The 22,101-nt window shown below is 37.4% G+C and overlaps 1 protein-coding gene across 3 annotated transcripts in view; it reads right to left on the bottom strand.

Annotated features, from left to right (window-relative positions):
• LOC127430022 (1,4-alpha-glucan-branching enzyme-like) overlaps nucleotides 1–22,101 on the bottom strand; it is a 218,258-nt gene that overhangs the window by 116,802 nt on the left and 79,355 nt on the right. For all 3 annotated transcript variants that reach the window (XM_051679430.1, XM_051679428.1, XM_051679427.1), the window contains 3 exons: nucleotides 7,244–7,359; nucleotides 1,889–2,016; nucleotides 896–994 (listed from right to left, as the gene is read on the bottom strand). In XM_051679430.1, coding sequence (XP_051535390.1) covers nucleotides 896–994; nucleotides 1,889–2,016; nucleotides 7,244–7,359 — 343 coding nt within the window. The remainder of the gene's footprint in view (nucleotides 1–895; nucleotides 995–1,888; nucleotides 2,017–7,243; nucleotides 7,360–22,101) is intronic.

Raw genomic sequence — 22,101 nt, 5'->3', positions numbered from 1 at the left:
CTATATTTATCTATCAATCAATCATTGTATTAGCATTAATCTAAACGTCATTTATTTTAAAAAATCGACTTTTCATCAGGGATTTTCCTTTTCCCAACCCCTAACAAATATTATGCATTTTTAGTCAAGTTTTCTTGGTTACTCCATTTGACCAGTACAAAATGTGCCTTTTATAGAAATGTCAAAATATCTGATATTTATATGAGGGTCAAAGGGGTTCTCTGTTTTATATTTTTGTCACATGACAACATAAAGGCTGCCTGCATGTCAGTTACACCACCTGATGTTGACTTGGTGGATACGTTTTTTACATATTAATAATATTTAAAAACAAAATCTTTCACTGCTATTTTTTAAAGAAATTATAATAAAAAATATATATATATTTTTTTTGCAAAACTACTTATGCCCACATTCTTTTTTGTAAGAATTCAGTTAAATTCAATTCGATTCAATTCAATTATCTTCACTTTAACTGAATTCACAATTCACTTCAATTTAGAATTGAACTGAATTCTATTTAATTTAGAATTGAACTAAACTGACTTCAATTCAATTATTTAATTTAATTTAAATTAATTCTACTCTATTCAATTCTATTCCATTTTTACTGTCCAGATTCTAGTTACACCATTTAGACATTTTTGACTACGTTTTTTTTTTTTTTTTTTTTTTTAAGAGACATTTTAAGCACCTCAAAATGTATAAAAATGACTTTGAACCTTGAAATTGAAAACATGTTCATCATAGTAGAGGTGTATTCAAGTAATTGTTTTGTGTAAATTGCATTTTTTTTATATATATTTCCCAATTACTTAGATCCGGACAAAAATAAATTGCATCAAATCATAGACCCTTATCATTCAAGTTCATGTTACAGTGAAAATACACTCACCTGAATCCATTTGTCAGGAATGGCCATGGCCAGACGATAGTCAAAACCGAGACCTCCTTCCTGGACTGGACAGCAAAGGGCTGGCATACCGGACACATCCTTAAAAAAAATAAAAATATATTTTTTTGAAAACATGCCAACATCGAGTGATTATACTGTTAAAAAAATGTCTAAAAACATCATATGATCCATATTACTGAGCACAGAGCTTATGGCAAAGGGGAAAAGCCTTTTAATAAAAAAAAAAAAAAAAAAAAAAAAAAGCAGTGTATAATTTAGTTTAAAAATCCTGAAGTCCACTGACATTAGATTTGATTTAAATGTATTATTGTTTCATTTACCCTTCTGTCTACCAGACTAAAGTGCTGTATATACAAAACTGAATGAACCTTTCTTTTGAAGTATGCCAAAAATACTTTTCACTGTAGTTATAGTCTTTGTTATATGTGTAGTCTGTTTTTATGCTATTAAATTGTTTCCTGCAATGTAAGCAAACTCTATTATTCACAGTCCTAGGCTCTATCAATGGAGCTCACAAAAGAGAATTAGATATCTCTGGTGGACACAGTCCACTAATCACAAAACACAGAACAAAGTAAGTAAAAAGTAAGTACTCTCATTAATCACGGTGAGACAGAGCCACTGAGTGCTAATTTAATGCACTGTGTACCTTTGACTTCAGAGGTTAATTTTGTCTTTGTGGAGTTGGAATACAGTGTCGTGCTTGACAAGACTAAGGTTACTGAGCCATGACAAGAGGTACTGTGGTAATTTTGGGATGATACCGGCACATACACTGAGTGGTGTAACCAATAGACCATGAAAGATACTTTTGTATGGTGGTATAAGCTACAGATGCTGGACACATTGATAATAATGTAGAATTACTGTTGCCTCAAAGCATTAAAATAGTAACAACAGGAAAATCTTGATACTGATGGTAGCTTCCTTGTTCAATGGAGAAAGCATTTCTGAACACAACAGATGACTCGCCTCTGCAATAGTGATGCAGTCCTGATAGAGGGTGTGTACAATGTGGTTTGCCAGCATGAGGTAGACCAGTGAGTCTTCATCTACTTGGAGTCCAAAGTATTCAGCATAATCCCCTGAAAATCCTGATCCTGAGTATCAGGAAACATGGAAATGAAATCAGATTCAATAGCTTTACGTTATGGACTTAAAGGAATGTTCCAGGTTCAATACAAGTTAAGCTCAATCAACAACATTTGCGGCATAATGTTGATTCCCCCACACACACACACAAAAAAAAACTTATACAAAATAAACCTGTCTTTCCTATATTTAATAACAAGCAATAGTTGTGGATACAGTACAGCACTTACAATGGAAGTGAATGGGGTTAAAATACACACTGTTTCAAAAGTAAAGCCACAAGATGTGAGCAATATGCATGTTAGAAATGACTTTATTGCAATAAAATCACTTACTAACCTTTTCTGTGTAAAGTTATTTCCAAAATTACAACAAACCCAGCAATCCCATTATTAGACATAACATTACAGAGCTAAGCTTAAGTGATTGTATCACACTAAAATCATATTAACATACAATGTTTATGTCTTGTGGCAATACTTTTGAAAAAAGTGTGTATTTACAAAATATTATGGACTGGTCCCATTCACTTCCATTCTATGTGTCACCTTATCTTTATTCTTTAACAAGGGTGTCAAAATAATTATTTTGTGGTAATCAACATAATGCCAAAAATGCATCAAATTTAGCTTAACTTGTATTTAACCAGAAACATTTATATAATAATGATTATTTGGCAATTACTAAAACATACTGTATTTACAATATATATATATATATATATATATATATATATATATATATAAACAAACAAACTGTAAATACATAAACAACTCGCAATGAATTCTGAGTGACTGTTTGCTGTTATATTACATACTAATAAGTGTTATTATACTGTTGTAATAGTTCATGTTACTACACAAAATGCAAATTATATTTATATATATTTATTTATATTTATTTATGCATTATATTTATAATATAGTACATTATTACACATCTCTCTGAAATACTTGATTTTGTTCCATTTCAACGCAAATCAATATTTAATTCCCATGTACTGATTTATTAGTAAAATAGCATTGAAATAATGTGGATACGGTACAGTCAGCTGATTTTATACACTGCACTGCTGCCACACAATTGACTGATTAGATAATCGCATGGATGATTGTTGGAGCCAGATGGGCTGGTTTGAGTATTTCTGTAACTGCTGATCTCCTGGGATTTTCACACAAAACAGTCTCTAGAATTTACTCCGAATGGTGTCAAAAACAAAAAAAATCCAGCGAGTGTCAGTTCTGTGGACGGAAACACCTTGTTGATGAGAGGTCAACAGAGAATGGCCAGACTGATTCGAACTGACAAAGTCTACGGTAACTCAGATAACCGCTCGGTACAATTGTGGTGAGAAGAATATAATCTCAGAATGCTATTCTGAGATGCGGGTTGGCACTGTTTTAGCGGCACGAGGGGGACCTACACAATATTAGGCAGGGGGTTGTAATGTTGTGGCTGATCAGTGCATATAAATTATATACATATATACAGTATACAGTGTATATTTATATTGTATACCAACATTGTTTATTTTGTGATAATATATTATATATATATATATATATATATATATATATATATATATACACAGTTGTGCACAAAAGTTCGCATACCCTGGCAGAAATTTTGAAAATAGGACTGATCATGCAAAAAAAAACAAACTGTCTTTTATTTAAGGATAGTGATCATATGAAGCCATTTATCATCACATAGTTGTTTGGCTCCTTTTTAAATCATAATAATAACAGAAATCACCCAAATGGCCCTGATCAAAAGTTAATATACCCTTGAATGTTTGGCATTGTTACAGAAACACAGAGCAGAAAAGAACTGTCAAAAGACCTGCGTAACAAGGTAATGGAACTTTATAAAGATGGAAAAGGATCTAAAAATATATCCAAAGTGTTGAAAATGCCAGTCAGTACTGTTCAATCACTTATTAAGAAGTGGAAAATTCGGGGATCTCTTGATACCAAGTCAAGGTCAGGTGGACCAAGAAAGATTTCAGCCACAACTGCCAGAAGAATTGTTCGGGATACAAAGAAAAACCCACAGGTAACCTCAGGAGAAATACAGGCTGCTCTGGAAAAAGACGGTGTGGTTGTTTCAAGGAGCACAATATGACGATACTTGAACATAATGAGCTGCGTGGTTGAGTTGCCAGAAAGAAGCCTTTACTGCGCCAATGCCACAAAAAAGCCCGGTTACAATATGCCCAACAATATGCAAAACACCTTGACATGCCTCACAGGTTCTGGCACACTGTAATTTGGAGTGACGAGGCCAAAATAGAGCTTTATGGTCACAACCATAAGCGCTATGTTTGGGGAGGGGTCAACAAGACCTATAGTGAAAAGAATACCATCCCCACTGTGAAGCATGGTGGTGGCTCACTGATTTGGGGGTGTGTGAGCTCTAAAGGCATGGGGAATCTTGTGAAAATTGATGGCAAGATGAATGCAGCATGTTATCAGAAAATACTGGCAGACAATCTGCATTCTTCTGCAAGAAAGCTGCGCATGGGATGCTCTTGGACTTTCCAGCTCGATAATGACCCTAAGCACAAGGCCAAGTTGACCCTCCAGTGGTTACAGCAGAAAAAGGTGAAGGTTCTGGAGTGGCCATCACAGTCTCCTGACCTTAATATCATCGAGCCACTCTGGGGAGATCTCAAACGTGCGGTTCATGCAAGACGACCAAAGACTTTGCAGGACCTGGAGGCATTTTGCCAAGACGAATGGGCAGCTATACCACCTGCAAGAATTTGGGGCCTCATACAGTAGACTACAGTAACTATTACAAAAGACTGCACACTGTCATTGATGCTAAAGAGGGCAATACACAGTATTAAGAACTAAGGGTATGCAGACTTTTGAACGGGTCATTTCATTTTTTTCATTGTTGCCATGATTTGTTTTATGATTGTGCCATTCTGTTATAACCTTCAGTTGAATATGAATTTCCCATAAGAAATAAAAGAAATGTGTTTTGCCTGTTCACTCATGTTTTCTTTAAAAATGGTACATATACTGTATTACCAGTTCTCCAAGAGTATGCAATCTTTTGAGCACAACTGTATATATACACACACTCAGCAAATAAGAAACGTCCCTTTTTCAGGTCACTGTATTTTAAAGATAATTTTGGAAAAATCCAAATAACTTTACAGATCTTTATTGTAAAGGGTTTAAACAATGTTTTCCATGCTTGTTCAATGAACCATAAACAATTAATGAACATGCACCTGTGGAATGGTCATTAAGAAACTAACAGCTTACAGATGGTAGGCAATTAAGGTCACAGCTATAAAATCTTAGGACACTAAAGAGACCTTTCTACTGACTCTGAAAAACACCAAAAGTAAGATGCCCAGGGTTCCTGCTCATCTGTGTGAATGTGCCTTAGGCATGCTGCATGGAGACATGAGGACTGCAGATGTGGCCAGGACAATAAATTGCAATGTCCGTACTGTGAGACGCCTAAGACAGCGCTACAGGGAGACAGCAAGGACAGTTGATTGTTTTCGCAGTGGCACGTGTAACAACACCTGCACATGATCGGTACATCCGAATATCACACCTGTGGGACAGGTACAGGACGGCAACAGCAACTGTCCGAGTTACACCAGGAGCGCACAATCCCTCCATCAGTGCTCAGACTGTCCGCAATAGGCTGAGAGAGGCTGGACTGAGGGCTTGTAGGCCTGTTGTAAGGCAGGTCCTTACCAGACATCACCGGAAACAACGTCACCTATGGGCACAAACCCACCTTCGCTGGACCAGACAGGACTGGCAAAAAGTGCTCTTCACTGACGAGTCGCGGTTTTGTCTCACCAGGGGCGATGGTCGGACTTGCGTTTTTCATCAAAGGAATGAGCATTACACTGAGGCCTGTACTCTGGAGCAGGATCGATTTGGAGGTGGAGGGTCCATCATGGTCTGGGGCGGTGTGTCACAGCATCATCGGACTGAGCTTGTTGTCACTGCAGGCAATCTCAACGCTGTGCGTTACAGAGAAGACATCCTTCTCCCTCATGTGGTACCCTTCCTGCAGGCTCATCCTGACATGACCCTCCAGCATGACAATACCACCAGCCATACTGCTCGTTCTGTGCGTGATTTCCTGCAAGACAGGAATGTCAGTGTTCTGTCATGGCCAGCGAAGAGCCCGGATCTCAATCCCATTGAGCACGTCTGGGACCTGTTGGATTGGAGGGTGAGGGCTAGGGTCGATCCCCCCAAGAAATGTCTGGGAACTTGCAAGTGCCTTGGCGGAAGAGTGGGGTAACATCTCACAGCAAGAACTGGCAAATCTGGTACAGTTCATGAGGAGGAGATGCACTACAGTACTTAATGCAGCTGGTGGCCACACCAAATACTGACTGTTAATTTTGATTTTGACCACCCCCCCCCCCCCCTCCGTTCAGGGACACATTATTCAATTTCTGTTAGTCACATGTCTGTGAAACTTGTTCAGTTTATGTCTTAGTTGTTGAATCTTTTTATGTTCATACTAATATTTACATATGTTAAGTTTGCTGAAAATAAAAGCAGTTGAAAATGAGAGGTTGTTTGTTTTTTGCTAGTATATATATATACCAAAAAAATTTTATTTGTGATAATACATTTTGTGATAATGTGATATGTACTATACTGACTTTATTATATTATATATTATACACTATACTTTATGATAATATATACAATACATATATTGTCTATATACAGTACACATACCCCATCTGTCATTTTAGTATACAGAATTTTATAATAGTACACAGGTATGTTGCTAGACAAAATGCAAAAAGTTAACGCTAGTTACTACCACATTAGTGTAAATAGCCACTGCCATTTTTTAATTGGTCTAATGTCAAGCTTCATTAAAACCAAGACTTTGGATTTAGACAATGCACTTTTTAAAAATCTACCCAAATTCATTAGCAGCATCACTGGTCGAAAATTAAAAAAGGAAAAAAAGTGAAAAATGGCAAAATAACCTTTGTACACTACTTGTGTTATTAATTTCCTGCTTGAAAGAGCTTGCATGGCAGGTTTTTTTCTTGCTTAATTCTTTCCATTCATGAGAGTTTCCATTATGTGCTGCCCTTGAAACGGCTGCTCAACAATACATCTTTCTACATATTCTACTATAAAAACCAGTGACGTGAGAATAGGCTGTTCATATAATTACGTTAAGAACATTTAGTACTTAATTTTCAATGTTACTTGGACGTACCGATTCCGTGATGATGGTACAACATAGACGTCACCCCATCAAACCTGAATCCATCAAATCTGTACTCCTCCATCCACCAGCGTAAATTGGACAGGAGAAAACGCAACACCTCCCAGCTACATACACATAAGCAGACACAAACACATATAGTTATTATGCAATTCTGACAATGAATCTACATCTTAATTTGAATAAAAACAGTGGCAATTTATAATACATTTCAATAATAACTTTAATGAACTTGCTAAGGTAAGCATCACTATTATCACTGCTTATACTTGGGGTTAGATATTTAAAAAACTCTGACACCAAACTTTGACATGCCACTCGTTTCGCACCGCTACAGGCGTGAAAGAGCTCAAATCGTGCAGCATATTGAAGAGAGGTGTGCTTTCAGATGTAATATTTTTGCATGCTGGGCAATAAGACTAGACTTAAAACCATAAAACCATAGTCTTGCATTGAAGGAGGGAAGAGAAGTTCTGAGAGGCCCCATTTACACCTTGTATTAACATGTGATTCATTTCCGGATATTCTTTAACTGGATTGCATTCAAATCTTGCAGTCAAATGCGTCTCCACTATGGTTGATTAGAGATCCGATCAAAGTTACCCATGCAAAGTTGAAAACAATACTTACATATTACATCAGAGGCTGTGGTAACTGAAAATTCTCCATCTTTGAGCAAAGATTTTAAACATTGATGGATAATTAAAATGCTTCCCATCACTTTGGCATTCAGGGTTTTTCCTTCATCGAACATTTTTTGGTGACCACCAAAGAAATATTTCAGGTTGCAGAAGCAAATTTAATGAAATTAATCTCACTTTCAGCACTTTGTAAGTGCTAAATATGCATCTCATCTGAAATGCGGTTTTGGGCGAGAACATGGCAAAAATAACTTTTTTTCCCCACTGTACATCTTGCCATTGCAGTCTCTTGGACTATCATTATTTCAAGCTCGATTACACTTCCTAGTGTATGAGGTATGCGTAGCGCGCAAGATGTCGCTAGGAAGTGTAATCGAGCTTGAAATCATGATCGCCAAGGAGACTGCAGATGTCAAGATGTGCAGTGAAAAATGGAGTTATATTTTGGTCTGTTCTCACCCAAAACCAATTACATCACTTCTGAAGATATGGATTAAACCACTGGATTCCTTTTATGCTACCTTTATGTGATTTCTGGAGCTTCAAAGTTCTGGTCACCATTCACTTACATTGAATGGACCTACAGAGCTGAGATATTCATTTAAAAATCTTTGTTTGTGTTCTGCTGAAGAAAGCCATACAAATCTGGGATGGCATGAAGGTGAGTACATGATGAGAGAATTTTCATTTTTGGGTGAACTATCCCTTTAAGCATTATATAATGATTTTTTTTTATTTATTTTTTTACCAATTAGTTAAAGATAAAGACCAGTATTTCTCATATTAGAGTTAATCTTATTGAAAGAGGTAGTTATAGTTGTACAATAAAGTTTTCAGTACTTTTCAATGGTGGCAGACTTGAATTGTGGTTTCAGGTTTTCAGGCACCATAGCAATATAATTAATACAGCTGACATCATCAAATTCTGGGATGCACTGATTCCCAGATGGCATAAACTCGGCACTGCCTGGAAGTGCGGGTAGTATTGCATTCTGAGAGTTAGAATTTAACATGATATGGAGTGAAACAAACCCTTCTAATAGTGCACAGAGCATCGATCAAACTACATTCAAGTACTTGTATAGCAACTGTTCTTGTATTCCGTCTTTTTCATAATAAATATTGTTTCAAAGCAGCTTCAAAGAAATCATGCCTTATCATGCTATGTCTTAAAACCAAAAGTAAAAGGCAACTGTGGCAAGGGGGGAAAACTCCATAAGATTTATTTTAAAAACCCCTTAAAAACTCCCATTTTTAAGCAGTGGAGGGACTCAGCTGGGGAAGCCCATCCTACTCTGCCATTGTAAAAAATGCACATGGGGTCTAACCATATGATACAGTATATAATAATAGTAATAATTATCAAGCTTTCATTTAACAGTGTGAAACATGAAACAAGATAACCCAGCATTATGTTTACCCAGGGTTAAGAATTGTCCATAAATTGACAGCCCTAATTTTTTACCCCAGAAACCAGATAGCATTATAACTTGTACAGCTATTTGAAGCACAGTGAATTTTTGAAAAGCTCCTTCATTCCATGTGTCATACCTTGAAATGAATACTAATATACTCTTTCTATACCGAACCCTCATCGGATGGCTCTATCAGCTCCCCATGGCATGTGGCAATGTGCATAAATTAACCGTCAGGAGGAGAAATTGAAATCAACTCATCCCTAAAGTATGTCTACATCCTGGTGTGTTTGGATGATATGTGTAGGCACTTGTGAGCAGCCCCTTCCAGCTGAGCATCCTCAACAACTTACCTCTTTTGGAGTAATGGCCACGTTGCCATAGAAACTTTGTTAAAATGCTAGAGCAGGGGTCCTCTGGCACCGTGCTAAGCATATACGGAACAAGGTAAAGCATCTCAACCATGTGAAGCCAAACTGAAGAGCGGGAAAGAACATTATCACTGCGCCCGACAGTTTTCTAAATGCCAAATGCTGTGATTCACGGTACAGCACCCTTAATGTTATTGTCAAGAGAAGGACAATGTGACACTCAAACGGTTAGTTTTGTCATCGTTTACTCATCCACAAGACATTCTTTCATCCGTGGAAAGCGAATTTGGAAATTTTGAAGAATGTACAGTAGGGTACAATGGGGCTAAAGACACCCTTTAAAGGAATAGAACACCCAAAAAAGAAAATTTTATCATCATTTCCCTCAGGCCATCCCAGTTGTGTATGACTTTATTTCTTCTGCAGAATACAAATGAAGATTTCTAGATGAATATCTTAGCGCTGTAGGTCCATACAATGCAAGTCGATGCTGGCTAGAACTTTGAAGCTCCAAAAAGCCACATGAAGGCAGCATAAAAGTAATCCATAAAACTCCAGTGGTTTAATCTATGTCTTTAGAAGTAATATGCTAGGTGTGGGTGAGAAACAGATCAATATTTCAGTATTTTTTTTTTTTTTTTTTTACAATAAATCTCCACTTTCATATTCACTTCCAAATTCTTCTTTTGTTTTTGGTGCTTCACATTCTTCGTGCATATTGCCACCTACTGGTCGGGGCTAGTCAAAGGTGGAGATTTATAATAAAAAAAGACTTGAATATTGATCTGTTTTTCACCCACACCTATCATATCGCTTCTGAAGACATGGATTTCACCACTGGAGTCATATGGATTATTTTAATGCTGTCTTTATGTGCTTTTTGGAGCTTCAAGGTTCTGGTCACCATTCATTTGCATTGTATGGACTTATAGAGCTGAGATATTCTTGAATTTGTGTTCAGCAGAAGAAAGTCATACACATCTGGGATAGCATTAGGGTGAGTAAATGATGAGAAAATTTTCATTTTTGGTTGAACTATCCCTTTAAGGAAATTTTTTTGTATTTATTTTTTTTTTTTTTTTGGTCCCAAAGTGTATCAAGACTGAAAAAATAAATAAAATAAAAATAAAAATAAATGTTTTTATTGAATACTGACAAGGCAACATAATTTATGTTAAAAAAAAAAGACAATAGACAGATATATATCTCTATATTGATATAGTGTTAACAGTTATAGGGCAAAATATGTCATTTTACAGCAAATAATTCTGAGACATTAAGAATTTTTTTTTGGATTGTGCTTATTCAAAATAACCACTTCAGAAAAGGGTGCACCATTTCCTGCTAATTTCCAATTATATTTGGCATTTCATGAGCAAACTAATATCCAATAAGCAAATTAATAACAATGAAAACGTTTTGTTGCTTTTTTTAAAAAAAAGACAAAACGAAAAATGACAAATAAGTATTTTGTCTTAAAATAAATATGCAAGTGTATTGTAAACAGATTAAAATAATAAGTTGTCATTCACTGATCATTTTGATATCTCTCCTAGCACTTATTGGCACATTCGAATGACAAATGGTTCTCTTGAATCAGATCTTTTCAATGAATCAGTTCAACTGGTTAATACAACAAACTTGTCTGAATTATTTGTGCGCGACTTAGACTGATTAGGTTCAACTCAATAACTGACTCAATGATGTGGTCACAGTGGTTCTCGAATTAGCCGAAGAGCTCACAGCAATGGAAAATTATCAGTGAATAACTTAAATTTGGTCTGTTTCTCACCCAAATCTATTGTATGACTTCAAAAGATTTGGAATATAGCACATGAGCCTTATGGACCCCGTTTATGATGCTTTTGCAAACTTTTTAAAGCTTGAAAGCCTCAGTCCTCCATTGTAATTGCATGAAAAAGAACAACCAGTAGATTTTTCAATTTTCTCAATTTGTGTTCAATGGAAGACAGACATTAGGAACAACATAAAGGCAAATAAATTATGAATTTAATTTCTGGATGAACTACTCCTTTAAGATGCAGGCAGATCTTGCTGAAATTCTGTGCATGTTCCCTACAGAGCAGGACTAACTCTAATCTAACATCTTAAACTGTATTCAAAGTAATGTGACTGCATTAATGTATGAATGAACTCTGTTCAACCTCCATTTCTCTCTGCTCAAATTCGACAACAATGACAAGAGGCCCAGCAACCAGAAAATGAGAAAATATGGAAATGAACCATCTTTTCACCAATTTGACACTCACACTGGAATTTGAAGCTACTGAGAATAACTTATGAGCCCCTTCACACATAAAAGTTTGCAGAACCGTGAAGATATCTGATAACATTAATACAGTCTAAGGAGCTGCAGCCTTCATCTGAAGTCATTCCGCTGTTTTCACGTGATTCATTCAGCTCTGTGCTGATCTAGGCACCAACATTCGTGTGTGCTAAATCAAATATATGGATACAAGTCCTTGTTGGCTAGGCACAAATCCCCCAAAGCTTCTCCCAGGACGGAGAAATTCACAATTGGTTCTGCTTGAGGAGTGAATCAGTGCCAGGGCAGATTGTAGTTTTCCCAACCACAGGGGAAAATGCTGATGTAGATATCCACAGTGCAGTTTCATAAAGTTGCAAATGGCAAGCAGGTTTACTATCCCAATACTCAGGGACTGTGGTAATCTGATAAGCGTGTGGCATGGGCAGTCACGCAGCGCCATGTGTGATAAATAGATTATACTCTGATCAACACTGCGCTCACACACGTCGCAAAGGCTAAACACACAGTGCGTTATCATGGGACTGAGGTAATGCTTGCCTGAACAGGGGAGCTATGACTAAGCCATATCTGCACATTAAAGGCATAAGTACAGCTGTTATTTCTCATTGGCAAGTCCTGTGTTGGGAGGTTATCTGACTGGGAGGGAGCCTGGTGGATAAAAAGCCTTTGTAGTAAAGAAGGCATGGGTTTAAAGTAACTTAATTAGGGAGTACTTAATTAGGGCAGCGCAATATGGATTTTCACGAGTTCGCCTGCCCATATAATCTTTGAGTGATAAAGGGTAAACATATGTGGCTTGCTGTCCGCAAACGAGGGGCTCGAGGAAGAAAATTTACCCCCTCTACGGGACTACTTTTTATATAGAGGAAGCTATGGCCAGGAACGCTTAGAAGATTGAGGAAGGAGATGGGGAGGTGGAGGGATGCCGGAAAGACTGTCGCTAGAGTGAGGTAAGCGGTGGTTTATATACTCTGCATCCTGCAAGTTGACTGACAGATTAGATGAGCAAGCTCCTCCCGAACTTTCGTTTAAGAACTCCATAAAAATATCTCTCTCAATATTTTTCAGTCTATTGACAATATTCAATAAATATCTCGATAATTATCTGAAATGGCTTAAAAGCGTTTTTTTGGTTTTTTTTTAAACAGAGGAACCATCATTTCATCCAAACAGCCATTGTAGCCAAGTAGATTAAAATATTAAAAGGCATTAAATAAAAATATATTTAAAAATAGGCATTTTTCCCCAAAAGTTTTTCACAAAATAAACACGGGAGATTTATTCATTTTCATTAATTTGCACCTTTATATTTACATTCATATTCCATATATAATATACATAGTAGCATTATAAAAAGCATTATTTACCTTCATATATTTTTACTAAAAGAGTTTTGTAAATGAATAAGGTGTACAAAAGCTACTTCACGCACTAACAGTTTTGGAACCCAGTAGAATATTTTATAATTCTAAATTATTACTGTTGGACCCAGTCAAGTTTATTAATATATTATAATACCGCATTATCACTTTTATTTTGAGGATCAGGTTTATGTTTTACAAAAATAGTATATTTAAGTCTTATTTACTTCAAATTCACAAGAAGCTTTTATTTTGACACTAACATTGCTGTTTGTATTTGACAGTTTCAATTTTCCACATCTGGTAAAATGCTGTCGTCTCCTCCTTTTCTGTTATACTGTGCCACGTGTTTGGAATTGCACGAATGCTTGAACCTATAGTACTTTACAATGCAAGTGAACTGCTCTAAAAGCGCTGCCCTGCGCAATCACACAGCACAGCGCGTCAAGGATTGTGAAATTAGTCTACTGATGTGGTTTTTATGAAACTTACTGGCCAAATAAAAACACAATATTGCCGTAAAATCATCATGATTATATCATAAATATTTGATATTTCGCCCAGCCCTAATATACTGTATGCATGTGTGTGTGTGTGTATATATATGTATATATATATATATATATATATATATATATATATATATATATATATATATATTACAATGAATAATTTTTTTTTTGTTTTTTTGTAATTCTGGTTCCGTTCATCTCCCTGCAAAAAGTCTTATTTTCTTTTTTTTTTTTCCCATCACCTTCCATCAATATATGCAGATCTGAAATGTAGGTGTTGCTCTAATGCATCTCAGCCCTCACAGATGTGCTCATCCATAGACATTTAGTCTAACTTTTAGTTCATGCATCACCCCCGTTGTTTCATTGAATATCTTGGCCTCTGAGTGGACTAGAAGCTCAATATAGATGTCATTAGAAAGCTGAGATGCTCCCCTTTGTGACGATGTATAATATTTTATCATCAATAGTCGAGAACATATTTTCCCATGATTTGTTTAGCATGCTTTTCCTGCTGGACTGCATATTTTGGATTATTCACATAAGCAAGCTCACAGACAAGTAAAATAAAGGTAAGAGCAGATATGAAGTTTATAGCTATTTGGGGCTTACAGAAGCAGTGATTGGCGCATAAACGAGACGTTTGTATTTGATATCTTAGAGATATCATATTTCACTTTGTGATTATTTAGGAAATCTTTCGAACTGTGAGATTAGGGCAACAAAATAAACTATATAGAGCTTTCATTTGATATATGACTTGTGTATTTAAGTGCTATGCAAAAGACTTTTATATTCATATTTATATTTCTACCACATTACCTCTAGGTGGCGCTTATTTGTAACATGGATGTATTCAGGCCATATTGTTCCATGTTATGTAACATAAATGCAGAAGAGATTGTGTTCTTTGAAACGTTCAGATTCTAAGCTTTCAAATGATACCACATATGCCTGACTTATCCGGGGACTTTAACGTTCTAAACGTAAACTTATTTTGCAACATAACCTCCCTCATAGGGTTAAAGAGGTTAATTACAATATATTTCCATCCTCATTCACTTTATTATATGTAAAAAAAAAAAAAAAAAAAAAAAAAAAAAAGGTATATTCTTCAAAATTTCACTTTCTGTGTTCCATTGAAGTCAGTCAACTGGATTTGGAACAACAAGAGGGAGCAGTAAATGATGAAAGAATTTTAATTTTTGGGTGTATTACCTTTATATACATAAGTACTATTGAAACGGAATACTTGCACTTTTACAAAGGCAAAAATTACTAGGCAAAAATTACACTTTTCACTCTTTACCATTTTACTTAGGCCTCCAAACTATGAAGTACATTTTTCACAGGTTATCATGACATACTGTACATTGTGAGGCAGCACCCATACTTTAAGTATAACTTCTCTGTACTTTTTACCCCTCTGGAAGACGCTGCAATGGTTTAATGGTTTGTGAAGGTAAAGGAATCAGTTACGACAATAATATGACTTTAAATTGATAAACGGGCCAGTTTTCCCCATAACCAGATTATATATGACTTCGAAGGTACCTGGAAGGACGGTTAAATGATCCTTTGATTCGATTATAAATCTCTCTATTTCCCCTCATCGCTTCATTTTGCCACCATTGGCTATCTTCTGCTCTCGCTATGAGCATTCAATGACAACATATACGATGAATATCAATAAAACAGGTAGCCAAGTCCTTCACAGCAAGAAAGAAAGAAAGAAAAAAACATGCATCATTTCCTCAAGAGGCAAATAGCTGATAATCTGCCTCAGTACCACATGCATCCTTGGGAGAAGAATGACAGGAAAAAGACAAGTGTGATGACAATCATAAAATTATCCGGCTTTTGCACTATGACCTTGCTACACCTTACAACAAATCTGTCAAAAAGCACTTGTTCCCAGACAGTTACAAATGAACACTCCAAGAATACTTTCAAACAGAGTATAATCTCTCAAACGGTGTACATTGACATAATTTGCATTTCCTCTAGCCGATATTGTTATCCAGTCTCAGGTGTGAGGACGATCGCACGAAGAGGAAATGATATAAATCCCGGTATCCTCAACATTACAGTCAACCTGCATGAGAACAAATACATTTACAACCATGACAGGTCATTTCACACGAGGCGCAACACTGAAACGACGGCACCTGACAGTCTGAGGGATGGCAAACAGCCGGGCCTTGTGGGAAACGATGACTGAGGTGCCTCATTTTACACACTTCACACGGCGCGCCTATCCTATTGGCAAAACGGCTTCTTCACTCATTCAATAAGAGACAAGCCCTTCAGATTAATGTTTCTTGGGGAAGAGATAGATAACACTTGGATAAAACGATGTGACAAGTGCCATTGCCATGTCATTTATGTGTTGTGCGACGGCAGCCTTTGGAATCTGTCCAAGACTGTCAGAATTAGCATTCTCTATTCATATCCAGCTGTGCCTCTGGCACATTTCAGGCATTTGTCTCAATAAAAAGTTTATTACGTCTCATTGAGAGGCATTGGGAGAACACGCGATGCGTTCTGATGAAAAATGAATATTTTGTGAAAACAAGACACTCGTTCGGCTCACTTACGGGCGTAACGCTTTTTAAAAAATGCGCTCAAAAACCTCATAGGGCTGGGCAGCATGGTAGTGTATAAAACAGATATTTACGGACCTGGATGCTGAACATTTTGATGAAAATTTGTATCCTTGTATTTTTATTATGTAGCAATGCCAGTAACACTATTTGATGTTTCGTGGGGCACTTGTATGTTTAAGGATAGCAACGTTGATCGTTTTGCCATTAGTCCGGGGGCAGAGTGCCCCTTGATCGTTTTGCTGTCAGTCAGGGCGGGAGCATCCGAAGTTTTTTGGGGGGGGGGGGGGTTGAGGTAAATCTAAGGGGGCATAGCCCCACCTTTAGACCCAGCCAATTTATGTGGTAACCTTTTTAAAAAAGCAAAAATTTGTAACTCTGCGTCACATTTTGCCTAACACTGCCCTTAAGCTGTGAGTATATTCGCAATAATATAGCATGACCTATAGTCATGACCATGATTAAATATTTATTGCTTAAATATTGAAGGGGTGGATTTACCCCTGTCTCTTCAGCCTATTGATAAGTTTAATACATTTACTTGCAATTGTAATAATCAAAAGGTAATCAAAGCATTTTTAGTCATGTACACTTATTCCGGTTATGTTATAATTATGAATGTTACATGTCATTTGTGAGGTGTGACTGAGGGTCTGACCCATGTCAGGTATGCAGTTAACTGTGCTTTCTCATTTAGCCCGGCTCCCAGAGAACAAATATACTTCGAGTTGCAACTATTTAACTGATCACTCATTCAGTTTAAGTAAGAGTTTTATTGTGTTTAAATTTTCGGTCATTAATTGCTGCTGACACAAATACATTCTTAGCATTCATCACTAAAAGTATATTGCTTCCTAGCTTTTCTGTTGCATTTGGACGTATTGTTCATGTTTGTTCCAGCTGGATAAGGCCTGAGTCCCAGTGTGTCTCAACCTTGAGAGAAAAGATAGCCTATGTTGTGTTCTGTCTAATGATGTCATTGGAGGGATTGTTTGTAGTTTTGAAAATCATGTGACTTAGTCAGAGGGACTGGATGCCATCTAAAAGGAGACTCACCTCTGACCTGTATCTGCTGAACAAATTGACTGTTTTAAAAATATAATCTTTGAATGACTGCATTCACGTAGTTGAACTAAACACCATGTTTGTATACTTGTAGAATTATCTGTACTGTTCACCTATCAGAACCCTGTAACGATGATGTCAATTCATTTGCATAAACCAACCTGAGCACGATGTTAAATTCCTGACCTGAAGTGATGATTCACAGCGGAGCTCATCTGTCCATCTCTTAATGCTGACAACATTTATATCCACATCTGCGATTAAGGTAATTATCTAGTTAAGCCTTTATTCCAAAAAAGTTTAAATGCTCTACAGTGTGTTCATCTATTCAGAATATTCCTACACATGTTATTATGGAGAAACCTTGTTCTTTTTCAGCTATTCTCTTCTGAAAATATTTGAGAGACTTGCTCTTGACATGTATCTCACTGCATTTAGCTAATTGATGACGTCCTCCACATAAATTATCTGTGTGCAAAACCAGCCTCGAGTATATCGAAAAACAAGGCTACCAAATATACCTGTTTGTAGGCTATATTGACTATTCTAATTTTTTTATTTTTTTATTTAAAGAGTTTGAAGCATAGAACTGCAAGTTACTTGTGGATGACAATTACGTGAGCTGGGCTTTGGCTCTGCTATTCTGCGTGGATGAATCTGATGGTTTGAGGAGTACCGGTGTAACCATGGTTACAGGTGATCAACTTATAAGAGCGAATGTCACTAACGACATCAAAACTTATAACTTAGCTAGCAGGCAAACAGCATCAAGTAAAAATGTTTCCATTGTCCCTGCTCGAAAATGAAATAAAGCACTGCAGTACCACAATCCATACCAAAATGCGCCATTAGAGTGGCTAACGCTATCTAACGAACTGCCGCGCTAAGAGAGCTACCTAGCCAACTATTGGTCCAATAAAATAACTTACCTGTCAAGCAAGAAAAACTCCATCTCTGGGTTGGTTTCATATCCTTTGAGATCTCAGAGTTGTTGCCACCTCTGAAAAGCCAAGCTGATGTTGTTTCGTGTTTTATTACAGGCTCTGTAGCTTTCCCTTTTTCTTTGCAGACCATTTTTCACCGCACATAAACCCGCGCTGTAGTAGCTCCAGACCTTCTTTTCTTTATTTACGGACATGACGTACACACGTACGAACGACTATCGGAAGTCTGCAGTTTCCCGCCAAATCCGTCCCAACAGCTCTATAATATAAATAATTATTATAGGCATACCATAGTGAATCAGGGTAAGGCAAATACATGGTTTGGAAGACGGATGGCGTTCTTGCTCATTAATGAAATTTTGTTTGTTTTCTAACAAAAAAAATCTTACATAGTGTAGCCTTAATATTCGCTGCAAAATGTGTGCTTGACATTTCACAATTGCTTAACAACTCGTGCCTCCAGAATCACATGTTTCAGTGGATATTAAAGTCAGAAGTATGAAAATACACAGTTAACAGCATATTCCACAGTTAATGTAGCCTACATATTCAGCTTCATCTGGTAAGAAAAAATAAAGTGATAATATAATAATAATAATAATAATAATAATATAAAAAATATATAATTAAATAATAATAATTGCCTATTAATAATAATAATAATAATAATAATAGCAACAATAACAACTATATAAAAATAAAAATAATAATTATTATTATTTTATGAATAGGCATATACAAGGCATATTTTATTTATATTAATTATAAACTTAGAGTTACATTTATAAACGGGTGTTTCATTTAATCTTTACACACTTCCAGTTTAAGCACCGCCCACATCCAGTTCTATCCAAATACATATAATTTTGCCATAGCAACAGATACACTGATGTGCCAAAACATTATGACTACCTGCTATACTGTTGGTCCTCTGCATACCTCCAAAACAGCGCCGACCCGCCAAGGCATGGACTCTACAAGACCCCTGAAGGTGTCCTATGGTATCTGGCATCAAGACATTAGCAGCAGATCCTTCAAGTCCTGTCAGTTGCGAGATGGAGCAGCCATGGATTGGACTTGTTGGTCCAGCATATCACACATATGCTCAAACGGATTGAGATCTGTGGAATTTGGAGGCCAGGGCAACACCTTGAACTTTTCATTATGTTCCTCAAACCATTCCTGAACAATGTGTGCGGTGTGGCAGGGCGCATTATCCTGCTGAAAGAGGCCACTGCCATCAGGGAATACCATTGCCATGAAGGGGTGTACCTGGTCTGCACCGATATTTAGGTAGGTGGCACGTGTTAAATTGACGTCCACATGAATGGCCAGACCCAGGGTTTCTCAGCAGAACATTGCCCAGAGCATCACACTCCCTCCACCGGCTTGTCGTCTTCCCACAGTGCATCCTGGTGCCATCACTTCCCCAGGTATATGGCGCACACGTACATGGCTGTCCACCTGATGTAAAAGAAAACGGGACTCATCGGACCAGGCGACCTTCTTCCACGGCTCCAAGGTCCAGTTCCGACACTTGTGTGCCCATTGTAGGAGCTTTCGACGGTGGACAGGGGTCATCATGGGCACTCTGACTAGTCTGCGGCTACGCAGCCCCATACGCAGCAGGGTTCGATGGACTGTGTGTTGACACACACATTCCTCCCTTAACCACCAATTAGCCTTGGGCACCCAACACCCTGTCGCCGGTTTGTGGTTTGTCATTCCTCGGACCACTGCTGACCGGGAGCACCCCACAAGCCTTGCCGTTTAAGACCCAGTCGTCAGGCCATAACAATTTGTCCATTGTCCATGTCACTCAGGTCTTTACTCCTGCCCATTTCTCCTGCATTCAGCACGTTGACTACGAGAACTGATTGTTCGCTTACCATCTAATCTACCCAGACCTTGACATGTGGCCTTGTTAATAGATGATCAACATTATTCGCTTCACCTGTGGGTGGTCATAATGTTTTGGCTCATCAGTGTCCAGATACAAATAATGACTTCGCTGCACACCCCTAATATATATAGGTGCATCTCAATAAATTAGAATGTCATGGAAAAGTTCATTTATTTCAGTAATTCAACTCAAATTGTGAAACTCGTGTATTAAATAAATTCAATGCACACAGACTGAAGTAGTTTAAGTCTTTGGTTCTTTTAATTGTGATGATTTTGGCTCACATTTAACAAAAACCCACCAATTCTCAAAAAATTAGAATATGGTGACATGCCAATCAGCTAATCAACTCAAAACACCTGCAAAGGTTTCCTGAGCCTTCAAAATGGTCTCTCAGTTTGGTTCACTAGGCTACACAATCATGGGGAAGACTGCTGATCTGACAGTTGTCCAGAAGACAATCATTGACACCCTTCACAAGGAGGGTAAGCCACAAACATTCATTGCCAAAGAAGCTGGCTGTTCACAGAGTGCTGTATCCAAGCATGTTAACAGAAAGTTGAGTGGAAGGAAAAAGTGTGGAAGAAAAAGATGCACAACCAACCAAGAGAACCGCAGCCTTATGATTGTCAAGCAAAATCGATTCAAGAATTTGGGTGAACTTCACAAGGAATGGACTGAGGCTGGGGTCAAGGCATCAAGAGCCACCACACACAGACGTGTCAAGGAATTTGGCTACAGTTGTCGTATTCCTCTTGTTAAGCCACTCCTGAACCACAGACAACGTCAGAGGCGTCTTACCTGGGCTAAGGAGAAGAAGAACTGGACTGTTGCCCAGTGTTCCAAAGTCCTCTTTTCAGATGAGAGCAAGTTTTGTATTTCATTTGGAAACCAAGGTCCTAGAGTCTGGAGGAAGGGTGGAGAAGCTCATAGCCCAAGTTGCTTGAAGTCCAGTGTTAAGTTTCCACAGTCTGTGATGATTTGGGGTGCAATGTCATCTGCTGGTGTTGGTCCATTGTGTTTTTTGAAAACCAAAGTCACTGCACCCGTTTACCAAGAAATTTTGGAGCACGTCATGCTTCCTTCTGCTGACCAGCTTTTTAAAGATGCTGATTTCATTTTCCAGCAGGATTTGGCACTTGCCCACACTGCCAAAAGCACCAAAAGTTGGTTAAATGACCATGGTGTTGGTGTGCTTGACTGGCCAGCAAACTCACCAGACCTGAACCCCATAGAGAATCTATGGGGTATTGTCAAGAGGAAAATGAGAAACAAGAGACCAAAAAATGCAGATGAGCTGAAGGCCACTGTCAAAGAAACCTGGGCTTCCATACCACCTCAGCAGTGCCACAAACTGATCACCTTCATGCCACGCCGAATTGAGGCAGTAATTAAAGCAAAAGGAGCCCCTACCAAGTATTGAGTACATATACAGTAAATGAACATACTTTCCAGAAGGCCAACAATTCACTAAAAATGTTTTTTTTTATTGGTCTTATGATGTATTCTAATTTTTTGAGATAGTGAATTGGTGGGTTTTTGTTAAATGTGAGCCAAAATCATCACAATTAAAAGAACCAAAGACTTAAACTACTGCAGTCTGTGTGCACTGAATTTATTTAATACACGAGTTTCACAATTTGAGTTGAATTACTGAAATAAATGAACTTTTCCACGACATTCTAATTTATTGAGATGCACCTGTATTATTTTCTAGTGGCATGTTAATGTTTAATAAAGGCAG

The sequence above is a fragment of the Myxocyprinus asiaticus genome, chromosome 39 (genome assembly GCF_019703515.2).
Source record: "Myxocyprinus asiaticus isolate MX2 ecotype Aquarium Trade chromosome 39, UBuf_Myxa_2, whole genome shotgun sequence".
In the NCBI taxonomy this organism is placed as follows: Eukaryota; Metazoa; Chordata; class Actinopteri; order Cypriniformes; family Catostomidae; genus Myxocyprinus; species Myxocyprinus asiaticus.
The sequence above is the reverse complement of the archived record's forward strand: the minus strand, read 5'-3'. Positions and strand labels throughout refer to the sequence as shown.